The 15,381-nt window shown below is 42.9% G+C and overlaps 1 protein-coding gene across 6 annotated transcripts in view; it reads left to right on the forward strand.

Moving 5' to 3' along the window:
* The first annotated feature begins 267 nt into the window (after positions 1 to 267).
* ANKHD1 (ankyrin repeat and KH domain containing 1) overlaps positions 268 to 15,381 on the forward strand; it is a 143,441-nt gene continuing 128,327 nt past the window's right edge. For 5 of the 6 annotated variants that reach the window (XM_051844279.3, XM_051844281.3, XM_051844280.3 and 2 more), the window contains exon 1: positions 268 to 730. In XM_051844279.3, the coding sequence (XP_051700239.2) occupies positions 440 to 730 (291 nt within the window). In that variant the 5' untranslated portion in view covers positions 268 to 439. The remainder of the gene's footprint in view (positions 731 to 15,381) is intronic. The other variant, XM_089335963.1, reaches the window with a different exon arrangement.

The raw sequence follows: 15,381 nt of genomic DNA on the forward strand, positions 1-15,381 counted from the left end.
CCATTGTTAGGGATCACTGTGACTGACCACAAGGCCAACTAATCCACTTTAAGGTCGTGACGCGATCGTCAGAGAGGCTGACCAATAGACAAAGAAAAAGGCCGGAAGTCGGCTCGTGGGTAGTAGAAGGCGGGTGTTCGCAACCGCCTAGGCCTGCGCGGGTCAACGCAGCTTGGGGGCCGCGAGCCAGCGAGCGGCGCGTGACGAAGAGCCTGAGCGACGGGTCACCTTGGCCAATGATCTGCTGCCGCCGGGGAGCTGCAGCCACTGGTGAGTCGAGTGGGCGGGAGGCAGCAGGTTAGGCAGTGAGAAGTTAGTGGCGCTGCTGGGACGGGGGAAAGGAGACGCTTCTTCCTCCTGCTGCTCCACTCGTTCCTGGGATCAGCGGAGGCGTTGGCCGCGAGTGACTGGGCTGCGTCTCCGGTTCCGCGTGCTAACCATGCTGACCGACGGCGGGGGCGGCGGCACCTCCTTTGAGGAGGACCTGGACTCTGTGGCTCCGCGATCCGCCCCAGCCGGGGCCTCGGAGCCGCCTCCGCCGGGAGGGGTCGGGCTGGGGATCCGCACCGTGAGGCTCTTTGGGGAGGCCGGGCCCGCGCCGGGAGTCGGCGGCGGCGGTACGGGTGCAGGCGGAGGGGACGCGGCGCTGGATTACAAGTTGGCGGCTGCGGTGCTGAGGACCGGGGGTGGAGGTGGTACCTCTGGCAGCGACGAGGACGAGGTGTCCGAGGTACGGCTTCGGGACCCCCGCCTGCCACACAAGCGTGAGGCGTGGACTCTTTTTGGGGTGGCACAGGGCTGGGGTCAGCCTCGCGCGTCCCGGGCACAGTGGTTCTCTGACAGCACTGGGCTCCATGGCGGCGCTCGCTGCGCGCGGGCCTAGTGAGCCCAGGGCTTACGCCTCAGCACGCGCGGCTCGAGCGGGACGGCTTCCCGTCCCCGTCTGTAGACCCACAATGGGGAGCCCTTCGGACTATAAGCTTCGCGCGGGAACAAGGACTGCTCAAACTACCTCCCGCCCGCCCGCCGAGCTGTGGAGTTGGGGGCGGGGGGCGGGGTCTTGCCAGAGTCCCTGCCCTTGGTACTGAGAGAGACAGAGACAGAGAGACAGAGAGACTGACCGAGCTGGCTCGCTCAGGGAGCGTTTTTAGGCTGTGCCTCTCTGCAGAGTCGAGGCGTACGTTTATTTGCCTTAGGCCTTTTACGGAGAGTCCTTGTTTAGTTTGAGGCAGGTGAGTATTAAGGAGCGCTCAGCCTTTACTCCGAAAAATCACGTGACTCTTGTTCCTGCGACGTTTTTGTGAAGTTAGACAGGAAAAGGAAGTTCTAGCGCATCTTGGCCTTCGGAATAGCTGGGTGGCAGAACTCTGAGGTTTTTCAGCTCTGGGAAGATGAGGCGTCCATTGGGCACCTTCTGCAGTGAGTGATGCTGGTTACGAGGTCCAGCATTTCTTTTAATTCTCAGGCGCACACATGGTTAGGTCCGAGCAACCAAGGATGGTAGGCACCCTTTTCTTTTAGGCTCCAGGGAACAGGGGGGGTTTATTGGCATATATAATTTTTTTCTCTTGACTCTGGCTTGGGTTTAGCCCTGTCCTGTGGTGACTGTTGTTTTAAGTGCTCATAGTATACCTTCCATTTTGGTTGTTATGTGCCTGGTTCATCCCCTGTGACCAATTATTTGAACCTCTGGTCTTGGTATTAAAGTATGGGAATTTCTCTGTGTGTACTAACAATCCTGGCTGCTGTGTTTGAGAGGCATAAGGAGAAATTTAGTGGGTTGCGGAATAGTTAGTGCACTGTCTTTTCATTCTAGTTCTGTACAGGGATTTCCTTCGATTTAAAACCTTAGCACGTTCTGATCCCGGCATTCTGCTTGGAAAAAATGCTGTTTTGAGTTTAAAGGGTTTACTCGCTTGGGTTTATTTTTGAGTTTCGCTACAAGGGAAATAGCTTATACGTCAAGACAAGACATGGATTTTATCCGAGTTGGCAGTTATGGTGAGAGTCTCCAAAGCACTTCCACTTGGGCTTGTGAAAGGCTTTTTTTTTTTTTTTTTTTTTTTTTTTTGACAGGCAGAGTGGACAGTGAGAGAGAGAGACAGAGAGAAAGGTCTTCCTTTTCCGTTGGTTCACCCCCCAGTGGCTGCTGCGGCCGGCACACCATGCTGATCCGAAGCCAGGAGCCAGGTACTTCTGGTCTCCCATGCGGGTGCAGGGCCCAAGGACCTGGGCCACAGTGAACCTTGATGAGAGACGAACCTAGAAGACATGTACTCTTTAGCTAGTAATTTAGATGGTTACCTTTAGAGTCCCAAGATTAGAATTTTCCTTTAAAACTTGGAGAATCTGAAAAGGTTCATTTTGTCAATGTGATGAAAAGAGAGTGTCCTTGATTCTCTGGGCCATTTTTACATAATTGTCATGGGTAAGGTGATGTTTGCTTTTATATGAGTGTATATATATATATATATATATATATATTTTTTTTTTTTTTTTTAAGATTTATTTACTTACCTGAGAGGTAGAGTTACAGAGAGAGAGGTCTTCCATCCGCTGATTCACTCCCAAGATGGCTGCAACGGCCAGAGCTGGGCTGATCTGAAGCCAGGAGCGTCTTCCGGGTCTCCCACGTGGGTGCAGGGACCCAGGCATATGGGCCATGCTCCACTGATTTCCCAGGCTGTCAGCAGAGAGCTGGATCCTAAGTGGAGCAGCTGGGACTTGAACTGGTGCCCATATGGGATGCCAGTACCTCAGGCGGATGGTTAACCTTCTGTGCCATAGTGTCAGACCCTATATAAGTATATTCTTAAATTTCTCTAGAGGTGGAGTGCTAGTGAGCTTCCAAAGTTATAAATCTTTCTTGTGTCCTCTCTACACCCAGGAGAACTTCAAAATGTTCACAGAAAATGGAATTGAAAGATAAGTTTATTTTGATGCAAAAATAATGAGATCCATGCATATGAGGGGACCTCAGAAAGTTCTTGGAAAACTTAAAAAGGTAGCACATTTTCCATGAAATTAAACAAATTAAAAAAATTTATCAGAGCTCTCTTTTGCTGGTTTACTCCCCAGATGCCCACAACCTCCAGCCTGGGCAAAGCTGGGAGAACTGGGAGCTGGAAACTCGATCCAGATATCCTACATGAGCCATAGTAACCCAATTACTTGGGCCTTCTCCACTGCCTCCCAGGGTCTGCATCAGCAGGAAACTGGGGTCAGGAGTTGGAGCTGGAATTCAAACCAAAGCATTATGATGTGTACTGTGAGCATGTTAACCACCTTGCCAAATACCACCCCTCCTTGAATGTTTTGAAGATTCCTTGTATTTTTTTCATTTGGAATTTCCATACTGTATTGTTAAAACTATGGGCACAGTCCACGCCTTTTGTGTTTTATTGCCGTTTAGTGTAGAAATCACGTGGTGATTAGTATTTAGGCATTATATATATATATAGAGAGAGAGACCTCATTTTTAGAATGAAGTTTTCTATTGTACTCACAGACCATTTAACCTAATCTTAGGTGATCCTCCGTGTGTATGTAGATTGTTTTTTTAAGCTGTGGAGAAAGAAAATTTTGTTTTTGTGTCCCATTTTCTCCTATATTGTATAAAGAAATTCCTGGAGTTTCTATGCTTTGCTATAAAGCATGTTTAATAGGGAATAGTCTATGTGTTTGTGAATGGAATGACCCAACAAATGTCTTACCTTTTTTGTTTTCTCTTTGACAAGATGTACTGTTTTCTTCCCTAGTATTGCCTTTGAATTTCCAATGTGAAGAGGTCATAAATAATGTTGTTCAAGAAATACTCAGACTGACATTGATGGATAATATAAAATCCTCATTTTCATCTTTCCTAAATATTTTAGAACCAAGTACCTACACATCCAGAAAGATGATGAGTTGGTGTGTAGTTTGGGAGTGAAGTTTATCTTGTTCCCCAAATGGAGCAGCAGGACCACGTGAGAAGTGAGTGAGAATTGTGGAGACCTAGTATATTTGCTGTAGAATTAAATGAAGTCCTAAACGTTTTGTGTGCAGAGGAGTAGATACTGTAAGGACTTCTATCATCAGAGCCAAGAGCTGAAAAAAAAAAAAATTACTGTGTTCTCTTGCTGGTCAAGTCAAAAGAACTTTTAGTTCAAGGAAGGGACTAAGGTATTTTAGCAAATTCTTTATATTGGAATTTTGCTATCTTAGAGAATGCCACCATTTGGGGATCATTGGATTTTGTTGCTTTATACATTGGGATAAATATTTGTTTTGTGTTTCTTCAGTCTTGCTGAGCATGTTCCTTAGCTGTCTAAGGCCTTGAATACAAGAGTCAGAGCTTGCGTTGGGTCTTATTGAAATATACCTATTGTTAACAATAGAGATCAGGTTAAAAATTCCTTAAAAACCAGTTTTTAAATGTTAATTTTTTTTCAAATTGAAACAGATTTTAAAGAAAGGACTTTAGTATGATTTATGGTTCTTAATTTTTCTGTCATAAAGAATATATGCACATACTATATGTATATCTGTGTGTGGCATCCTCCTTTAAAAATTGTTACAAAAGTATAGTCATGGTGAAAAATTCAACAGTGTAGATAATAAACATAAGCTGAAAAGTAAGTTTTTTTTTATTTTATTATTTATTTATTTATTTTTTGACAGGCAGAGTGGACAGTGAGAGAGAGAGAGACAGAGAGAAAGGTCTTCCTTTGCCTTTGGTTCACCCTCCAATGGCCGCCGCGGCCGGCGCACCGCGCTGATCCGATGGCAGGAGCCAGGTACCCATCCTGGTCTCCCATGGGGTGCAGGGCCCAAGCACCTGGGCCATCCTCCACTGCACTCCCGGGCCACAGCAGAGAGCTGGCCTGGAAGAGGGGCAACCGGGACAGAATCCGGCACCCCGACCGGGACTAGAACCCGGTGTGCTGGCGCCGCAAGGCGGAGGATTAGCCTAGTGAGCCGCGGCGCCGGCCTGAAAAGTAAGTTTTTATTCCCACCCCCAGTGACCCTTCAAATCTCACTCTTCAAGGTAACCGATATTAGAATTTTTCTTTGAATAAATTTTCTAGGCCTGTCTATGTAGATATGCGTGTAAGTTTATACACATACACTTTAAAGGCATATCAAATTAAATAGCATAGCTTTATATCAGACTTAATTTTCTTGAGGCAGAGGCTGTATTTACAATTACATAAAAGCACACAAAATTGTAAACAGCTCTGAAATTATAGCAAAACCTTTATAGGGATTTTTTTCATCCAAAAATTACTTTTAAAGGCAAAAGCACAAATCCCGGCAGGCGTTGGGACACAGTGGATTAAGTCCCTGCTTGGGATGCTTGCGTTCCCTATTAAGAGTACTGGTTCAAGTCACAGCTGCTCTGCTTCCTATTGATGTAACCTGGGAGACACAGATGATGACTTGGGTGCTTGAGCCCCCTTCCCATGTGGGAAGCCTGCATAGAGTTCTGGGATCCTGACTTCAGCATGGCCCAGCCCTGGCTGTTGTGGACCTTTGGGGACTGAACTAGTGAATGGAAGATCTGTCTCTGTTTCCGTCACTCTACTTTTCAAATACACTTTTTTTTAAAGCACAGGTTATATTTACATTTTGGATATTCTCTGTTAGTTCTTTATTATGAGGAGCTCTCCTATGCATTACTAGCATCTGTGACTTCTAACCACCAGACCCCAGTAGAACCCATCCACTTGTGATAGCCAAAAATTCTTCCAGATGTTGCCAAATGTATCCTGGGGGCAAAATCACCCTTAGTTGAGAATCACTGGTGTAGAGGCCACTGTTTTCATCAGAGATGGCAGTTTTGTCATGAATACTCTTTGTATTCAAACTTCAGGTAAACAAGGTGAGTCACAGCTTTTAATAGCATCTCAGAGCTTATATTCCTGACGAACAAGGAGAAACTGAAAGAAGGTGCTAAAAGGTTTAATGTAAAACCAGCATGTGTTACTGTCAGTTTTCTATGGTAAAAATTAATATTTTGTGGAACTTTCACTTAAAACATTATACAGTTTGTAAAAGGTTATTACTATCCATGAAAGTGAACTTAAAAAAAAAAGACCTTATTAAAAAAAAAACCTTATGGATGCTTTCAGTTTGTTCAAGGTAGAAGTAGCTTTATTCTTCAGTTATCACTAGTGGTCAAATAGGAAATATAACTTTGCTTTTTAGTGGACAAATTTTGGAGATATTAGAAATGGCGATTGAAGACAAATAACTGTAATTTGTTATATACTGCATGAGTCTCAGTCTTGCACAGGCTTCATTCTGTAAGGCATTAAGACTTTATGTATAAACTGATAATATTGATGAGTCTGATTCTATAAATAGTAGGTCGGTGCATGGTTGATTCATATGGGTAGGAGGAAAACTTTGTGAAACTTGAAGTATAAGGCATTTTTTTGGTTTTTGTTTTTTGGTGGGTGGTTTAAAACCTTTTCAGTAAGTGATTACGTTCCTATAGCTCCTAAATCGAAGTAATATGAGTAAATGCAGTGAAGTCTTGATCTCACCCCTGCTCTCTGCCTTCTACACTTTTCATATATATCATTTCAGAATTTCTTTATGAGAATATAAATATGTACTTTTATTTTCCACAAAAAGTAACATACTAGTCATGAGAAAATTGTAAATGGTAAAATTGAGAGGGATGTAGATTCTTTTTTTTTTTTTTTTTTAAGATTTATTTATTTTATTTGAAAGGCAGAATTACAGAGAGGCACAGGCAGAAAGAGAGGTCTTCTGTTCTCTGGTTCACTCCCCAGATGGCCACAACGGCTGGAGCTGCGCTGATCCGAAGCCAGGAATCAGGAGCTTCCTCTGGGTTTTCCACATGGGTGCAGGGGCCCAAGCACTTGGGCCGTCTTCTACTGCTTTCCCAGGCCATAGCAGAGAGCTGGATTAGAAGAGGAGCAGCCGGGACTCCCAACTGGCTCCCATATAAGATACCCGCACTGCAGACGGCAGCTTTACCTGCTACGCCAAAGTGCTGGCCCCCGTATTTAGACTCTTAAAAGTGATGAGTTGTGCTATGAATGAAGCATGGGATGGATTTAAGTGCATTTATTTCTGAACCTGTTAGTAGAGTCATGATGGACTGACTAGATGACCTCTGAAACCAATTCTGGCCTATTGATTTGACGATAGATAAGATAAATAGAATATGTTGATTTAAAGAAAAGCAAAGCAATTTTAAAAATCATTAGTCTTGAGTTGGCGAATATGGAACCAAAGTTGTAAGAAATAAAATAAACTTTTTACGCATTGTGAATGTACTGTTAATATAGCTGTCCTCTCAAACCTTATTGATCACATTTCCCTCTCTTGTTGCTTGTCTATATAGCCATAGAATCTTGGTGATAATCCTATCTCATCTCATTTTAGGTAACTGCTACCATTTATTGAATGCTTATTATATGCCAATACCGTACTAGATTCTTTCGTTATTTTATTTAATGGTTTCAACACCCCTTTGAGGTAGGTATTATCTACATTTTTATGGATGCATAGAGTATGTTCAGAGAAATAATGAATTCAGAAAACAAAAAGATGGTTAAAATGTTACACAGCTAGTGAGTGGTAAAGCTAGGATTTGAATCTATTATTGAATTAAAAGTCCATGCTACTATTTTGCTTCTTTACATTAAGAGCTAGGCAAAGTTTTTGGTTACTAAATACTGTTTCTGCATTATTTAAATGAAATGAGGAATATAAGGACAATGTAGCAAATTTCATCATGAAGCTAATTTTTTAATTTCTTTGTGTTTGGAGATTATACTCTTCTGTTTTACAAAATAGATGTTAAAAGTATCTGCATTTGACTAAATATCAAATTAAAAACTTTATGTCAAGATTCTGTAAAGCCTGAAAAGTGTGAGAACCACGGAACTAAGGGACTTGACCAGGATTACACAGCTAATGTGTAAGCAGTCAGCAGAAAATAGATCATGTGACTCCCATTCTAGTTATCTTTCTTGCTAGATTGTCCTGGTGACTATCTTTTTTTCTGATGCGTTGTATCTATGAATTTAATTTAATTTATGAGTACTTACCTCAAGCTGGCATATAATCAATTTATAGTTGGCCGTTTTGGAAAAATTTTATATTATTTAATTAAATTGCTGATAGCCATTAGATCAGCATATTAAGAAGATATATCTTTGAGTTTCAGTAAGTATAGGAGGGGCATTATTTGTAGGTAATTATATTACAAACTTACTTGAAAAGTTCAGAACTTATTATTTTAAAAGGATTAAGGAATAAGTAAAACCACTGATAGAGGAAAGCATATGCCTTACTTTATACCTTTGCCAATATAGGAAACAGTGGCTTTGCAATATTGTCACAGTCCAGTTCTTTTGTAAAAATTAAAATTAGTGTGTGCTGCTGTTCTACTGGCAGTTACTGACATGGTTCTTGTGAATGAAAATCAGTTGCCTTATGATTGTCTGGCTTATCTGTCTTTCTGCCCAGTTCGTCCAAAGAAAATATGGTTGAATATAAAGCACTTTTTTCTTTGCTGAACTGAGATTTGGTAACTGTTTGCCAAGAGCACATTTTGATTTTTTTTCCCATTACATTTTTTCATTCTTGCAAAATTTTCTTCTTTCTGAATAGGTTGCAATTTCAGTAGTAGAAAGGGTTTTTCTTTAAAAATCTGGATATCCCACTGCTTCCTAGTGACTTGATTTCTTTATATTAGTATGCAATTTTGAAGAGAGAAAGGCAAATGTACCCCTAGGAATTAACTCTAAGAACTAAAGAATTAAACTAGAAAACAACTTATTAAATTGCCAAGGTAAGTTTAATATGTGTGTTTGTAATGAGGATAGTTAGATTGAGAACATTTTTTTAACTGTGGTAAAGTATTCATAACAAAGTTTAGCATTTTTTATTTTATTTATTTATTTATTTATTTGAAAGTCAGAGAGAGGAGAGGCAGAGAGAGAGAGAGAGAGGTCTTCTATCTGATGGTTCGCTCCCCAGCTGGCCACATTGGCCAGAGCTGCACTGATCCGAAGCCAGGAGCCAGGAGCTTCCTCTGGGTCTCTCATGCAGGTGCAGGGGCCCAAGGACTAGGGCCGTCTTCCACTGTTTTCCCAGGCCACAGCAGAGAGCTGGATCGGAAGTGGAGCATTCCAGGTCTCGAACCGGTGCCCATAAGGGATGCCAGCACTTCAGGACAGGGTGTTAACCCGCTGCGCCACAGTGCCAGCCCCAATGTTTAGCATTTTAACTGTTTTTTTCTTTGTGCTTTTAAATTGTGACAGAATATATATAACAAAGTCTACCATTTAAACCACTTCACCTTGTTGTAACTGTTACCATTGACTATCTGTAAGATTTTTAGTCTTCCCAAAATGAAACTTTGTAGCTATTAAACAGTGATTTCCCAATTCTCTTTCCCAGCCTATGACAACTCCCCTTCTACTTTCTGTTTGTGTATTTGACTACTCTACATACTTGATATAATTGGAATCATGCCGTATTCATACTTTTGTGACTGGCTTTATTCAATTAGTGTAATATTTTCAAGGTTTATCCAGTTGTAGCATGTGTTAGAATTTCATTCCTTTTTGAGATAAATAATATTCTATTGTATATATACTCTGTTTTTTTCTATGCTCATCTGTTAATGGACAGTTGGATTACTTCTACCTTTTCCCTGTTGTGAATAATGCCACTGTAAATGCAGGTGTATAAATACCTCTTTTAGACTGTGCATTCAGTTCTTTTGGGTATACCCAGAAAAGGAATTGCTGGATCATAATAATTCAATTTTTAATTTTTTTTTTTTTTTTTTTTTGTTCTTCGGCTAGGACAGCAGAGGCTTTTTATTGTACACGCGTGCGTTACACTCGGCCACAACAGAGCAGGATTAGTCCAGAATGCCCGGCCCAGGGCGGCCTCCGGGGCCCTTTCTGTGTCAGCGGAGCGGTCTCCCAGGTGTTCGCAGTGATCCGGACACAGCGGCTCGCAGTCCAACAGCTGCACCGGCGTCCCAGGACGGGCATTCCTCCTCCTGCCCCCGGCCGTCACGCGCACAGCCGTGACAGCACCTCTGTCTCATCTTTCTTCTTTTGCGCTTCAGCCTGCGCATTTGCTTCTTCCTCCACTTGGCTCTCATGGCGCGGAGGTCTCCAAGAAGATGGCGCTAAAGCCGAGAGCCAATTTTTAATTTTTTAAAGGAACTTCCATACTGTCTTCTGTAGCAGGAATGTGTAAATGTTCCAACTTTTCTACATTCTAGTCAACACTTATTTTCTGTTTGTAGCTGTTTGTGTTTTGATAATAGCTATCCTCTGTGGTATGCAGTGGTGTCTCATTGGTTTTGATTTATATTGATCTGATGAGTGGTTAAGCATTTTTTCATGAGCTTATTGGCTGTTTGTGTATCTTTGGGAGAAATGTCTATTCACATTCTAAAACAGATTTAAAATCTAAGTTTTCTTTTTCCTAGGTTTTTATTTATTTGAAAGGCAGAGAGATAGAGACAGAGAGATCTTAAATCTGCCAACTCACCCTCCAACTGCCCACAATATCCTGGGCTGGGCCAGTCTTAAGCCAGGAGCCAGGAACTTGATCCTGGGTCTTCTACATGGGTGGCAGAGACCCTAGTACCTAAGCCATCACCCTGCTACTTCCCAAGATGAGCATCAGCAGGGAGCTGGACCAGAAGCAGATGAGCGGGAACTAAACCAGGCGTTCTGACGTTCTGATGACAGATGTGGGCATTCCAAAATCTAACCCTCTGTTCCAAATGCCTGCCCTTGGTTGTTTGCTATTTAGTTGCAGTAGTTCCTTTTATTAGTTCCTTATCAGATATATAATTTGCAAATTCTGTGGCTTACCTAGACTTTAAAATAATTTTTTCTTTTGTTATCTGTGCTTTTGCTGTTATATTCTTGAAGTCATTGTCAAGTACAATTTTTTAAAAATATTATTTCATTTATTTGAAGGACAGTTAAAGAGAGAGGTAGAGACAGAGAGAAAGGTCTTCCATCCGATGGTTCACTCCTCAGATGACCACAAAGGCCAGAGCTTCACCAGTTCGAAGCCAGGAGCCAGGAGCTTCCTCTGGGTCTCCCACGTGGGTGCAAGGGCCCAAGGACTTGGGCCATCTTCTACTGCTATCCCAGGCCATAGCAGAGAGCTGGATCAGAAGAGGAGCAGCCGGGACTAGAACTGGCACCCATATAGGATGCCGGCACTTCAGGCCAGGGCTTTGACCTGCTGCGCCACAGGGCCGGCCTGCCAAGTATAATTTTTTTTTTTTTTTTTTTGACAGGCAGAGTGGACAGTGAGAGAGAGACAGACAGACAGAAAGGTCTTCCTTTGTTGTTGGTTCACCCTCCAATGGCCACTGCGGCCGGCGCGCTGCAGCCGGCGCACCGCGCTAATCCGATGGCAGGAGCCAGGTACTTATCCTGATCTCTCATGGGGTGCAGGGCCCAAGCACTTGGGCCATCTCTACTGCACTCCCTGGCCATAGCAGAGAGCTGGCCTGGAAGAGGGGCAACCGGGATAGAATCCGGCGCCCCGACCGGGACTAGAACCCGGCACCGCAAGGCGGAGGATTAGCCTAGTGAGCTGCGGCGCCGGCTCCGTCAAGTATAATTTAATGAAAATTTTCTCCAGCATTTTCTTCTAAGAGTTTTGTAGTTTTAGCTCTTAAATTTTATATGTATGATCCATTTTGAGTTAATTTTTTATTTTAAAATTTTATTTATTTATTTGAAAGGTAGAATTACAGAGAGGGAGAGATGGAGACAGAGATTTTCTGTTTGCTGGTTCACTCAAATAGCCATAACTGCTGGGGCTGGGCTAGGCTGAAGCCAGAGGTCTGGAACTCTAACCAGGTCTCCCACTTGGTTTCAGTGGCCCAACCACTTGAGCTAAATTTTGCTGCCTTCTTAGGCACATTAGCAGGAAGCTGGATCAAAAGGTGGGCAGCCAGGACTTGAACCAGAACTCATAGGGGTTGCTGGTATTGCTGTGTTGGGTTACCCTGCAGCACTAATTCAGGCCCGTATTGGCATTTATATGTGGGTTTTCTGATATATTTCATTGTATGTTTGTCCTTATTGCTAATACCACATTGTTTTGATTTATGTAGCCTTGTATTAAGTTTTGGAATAAGCGTTATTTCAACTTTGCCCTTTTTCAATATTGTGTTGGCTATTCAAGGACTCTTGAAATTTCATATGAATTTTAGGATGGGTCTTTGTATTTCTTCAAAAAATGACTTTGGGGGGTTGGCGCTGTGGCATAGCAGGTTGAGCTGCCAACTGCAGTGCCAGCATCCCATGTGGGTACTAGTTCAAGTCCTGGCTGCTCCACTTCTGATCCAGCTCCCTGCTAATGTGCTTGGGAAAGTAACAGAAGATGGCTCAAGTATTTGAGCCCCTGAACCCACATGGGAGACCTGGAAGAGGCTCCTGGCTCCTAGCTCTGGAACATCCCAGTTGTGGCTGTTGGCAGCCATTTGGGGAGTGAACCAGCAGATGGAAGATCTCTCTTTCTCTTTCAAACAAATAAATCTGAAAAAAAAAAAAAAAAAAGGGACATTGGGATTTGATAGTGATTACATGAAATCTCTAGATCATTTTGGATGAGAACAAGTTTTGATACAAATCATATGTAATTACTTCATCACAGTAGATATAGCAAATCAAAAGGTTTGAACTTCGCAAAATACTAAAAAGCATCTGTAGCAGAAAAAGACTGCTTGACCATTACTGATGATCTCCCTGAAGCCATTAAACTCAAATAGCATGGAATTCTTTATTTGGTAGATTTTTTTTTTTAAACGGGCAGAGTGGACAGTGAGAGAGATAGACAGAGAGAAAGGTCTTCCTTTGCCGTTGGTTCACCCCCGAATGGCCGCTGCAGCCAGCACACTGCACTGATCTGAAGCCAGGTGCTTCTGCTGGTCTCCCATGTGGGTGCAGGGCCCATGTACTTGGGCCATCCTCCACTGCACTCCCGGGCCACGGCAGAGAGCTGGACAGGAAGAGGAGCAACTGGGACAGAATCCGGCATCCCGACCGGGACTAGAACCCGGGGTGCCAGTGCTGCAGGCGAAGGATTAGCCTATTGAGCTGCGGCGCCGGCCGGTGGATGTTTTGAATATTTATTTTTTCCTGATTTGTCTTTATTTCCTTGTTAGTCCTTGATTAGTTTGTGATTGATCAGAATGTTGCATGTATTGGTTATATGCTATTTTTTTTTTTTTTTGGACAGGCAAAGTTAGACAGTGAGAGAGAGAGAGACAGAGAGAAAGATCTTCCTTTTTCCGTTGTTTCATCCCCAAAGTGGCCACTTTGGCTGGTGCGCTGCACCGATCCGAAGCCAGGAGCTAGGTGCTTCCTCCTGGTCTCCCATGTGGGTGCAGGGCCCAAGCACTTGGGCCATCCTCCACTGCACTCCTGGGCCACAGCAGAGAGCTGGACTGGAAGAGGAGCAACTGGGACAGAACCGGTGCCCCAACTGGGACTAGAACCCAGGGTGCTGATGCTGCAGGCGGAGGATTAGCCTAGTGAGCCTTGACGCCAGCAATTTATATGCTATTAAGAGTACTTTTTATCCATTATGTGAATAGAGATGAGTTCATTTTGGAAAAACTATTTCAATATGATATTAAACTTAAATAAATTAACCTGTAGTGTATTCTTTAATGATGTAGAATTATTTTTAAAGATTTATATATGTATTTGAGAGGCAGAGTAACAGAGAGACAGAGAGAGAAAGAGAGAGAGAGGTCTTGTATCCACTGGTTCACCCCCTAAAGGGCCTCAGTGGCTGGAGCTGGACCAATCCAAATCAGGAGCTAGGAGCTTGTTCTGGGTCTCCCATGCGGGTGCAGGAGCCCAAGCACTTGGGCCATCCTCTGCTGCTTTCTCAGGTAGATTAGCAGGGAGCTGGATCTGAAATGGAACAGATGGGACTTGAACTGATGCCCATATGGCATGCCAGTGCCACAGTCGGAGGCCTAACCTACCATACCACAGCACTAGCCACAGTGATGTAGAATTGAGAGTTTTAACTGGCATTTTATGAAATCCCATATCTGTTAATTCCTTGACTGTTAACAATTTGAAGGGATGTTCAGCTCTTATCAGCCTCTAGTTGTATTTCTTTTCTAAGTATGTACTTATTTTTCTGTTACATTTCTACATTTTTGTTTTTGCCTTTTAAAAATAGAACAGTTGGTAAATTTTATAACGTATGAAACAAACCATCATTATTAAAGAGAAAATTCCATAAGGGGTAGTGGTCCAAATTATGTTGGATACATTCTTTTCTTTTGTTCCTTTTTATTTTGATACAGTTTTAAAGTTCCTGGAAAGTTGCAAGATTAATACAAGGAACTTTTCCCATATGTCTTTTACCCTGGTGACCTGCATTGAGTTCCTGGCTCCTGGCTTCTGTCTGGCCCAGCCCTGCATATAGCAGGAATTTGTGAAGTGAAGTAGTAAATACGAGATCTATCTTTTACTCTTTTTCTCTGCCTTTCAAATAAGTAAAAATAAATAAATTTAGAACATAAAAAATTGTTTTGAGAGAAAACTCCCATCCACTGATTCACTCCCCAAATTCCTGCAGTGGTGGCAGTTGGGCTGGGGCCAAAGCTAGGAGCTGGGAACTCAGAGTCTCAAGTCTTCCTTGCAGGTGCCAGCAACCTGGTTACTTGCATTGTTGCTGCTGCCTCCCAGAGTTTGCATTGACAGGAAGCTGAGCTTGGGCTGGAGCTGGGAATTGAACCTAGGTACATCAGTTTGGAAATTGAGTGTCTTAATTGGTAAGCTGAATGCCTCCTTGAGTTAATTTTTGTATAGAATGTGAGGTAGAGATCCAACTTAATTCTTTTGAATATAGGTATTCAGTTGTTCTAGCAGCTACATTTATCGAAAAGACTATATTTCTTTGCTAATTGAATTGATTTATCACCCTGTTCGAAAATCAGTTGACTGTAAGGGGCTGGTGTTGTGGTGAACATGTCAAGCTGCTGCCTGCAATGCCAGCATCCTATATGAGTGCTGGTTGGTGTCCTGGCTGCTCTACTTGTGCTCCAGCCCCCTGCTAATGTGCCTGGGAAAGCAGCAGAAGATTGCCTAGGTACTTGGAACTCTACGTCCCACACAGAGAACTCAATAAATTTCTTGGCTTCTGGCTTCAGCTTGACCCAGCCCTGGACATTGCAGCCTTTTGGAGGGTGGACTATCAGATGGAAGAACTCTGTCTCTCCCTCTCTCTCGCTGTAACTTTACCTTTTAAAATAAATAGATAAATCTAAAAAAAAAAAAAAAAAGTTGACTGTAAATGTGAGGATTCTTTTCTGAACTATCTTTTCTAGTCCATTGA

Source organism: Oryctolagus cuniculus, chromosome 6 (assembly GCF_051225735.1).
Source record: "Oryctolagus cuniculus isolate XC-2025 breed Fujian yellow rabbit chromosome 6, ASM5122573v1, whole genome shotgun sequence".
Taxonomy (NCBI): Eukaryota; Metazoa; Chordata; class Mammalia; order Lagomorpha; family Leporidae; genus Oryctolagus; species Oryctolagus cuniculus.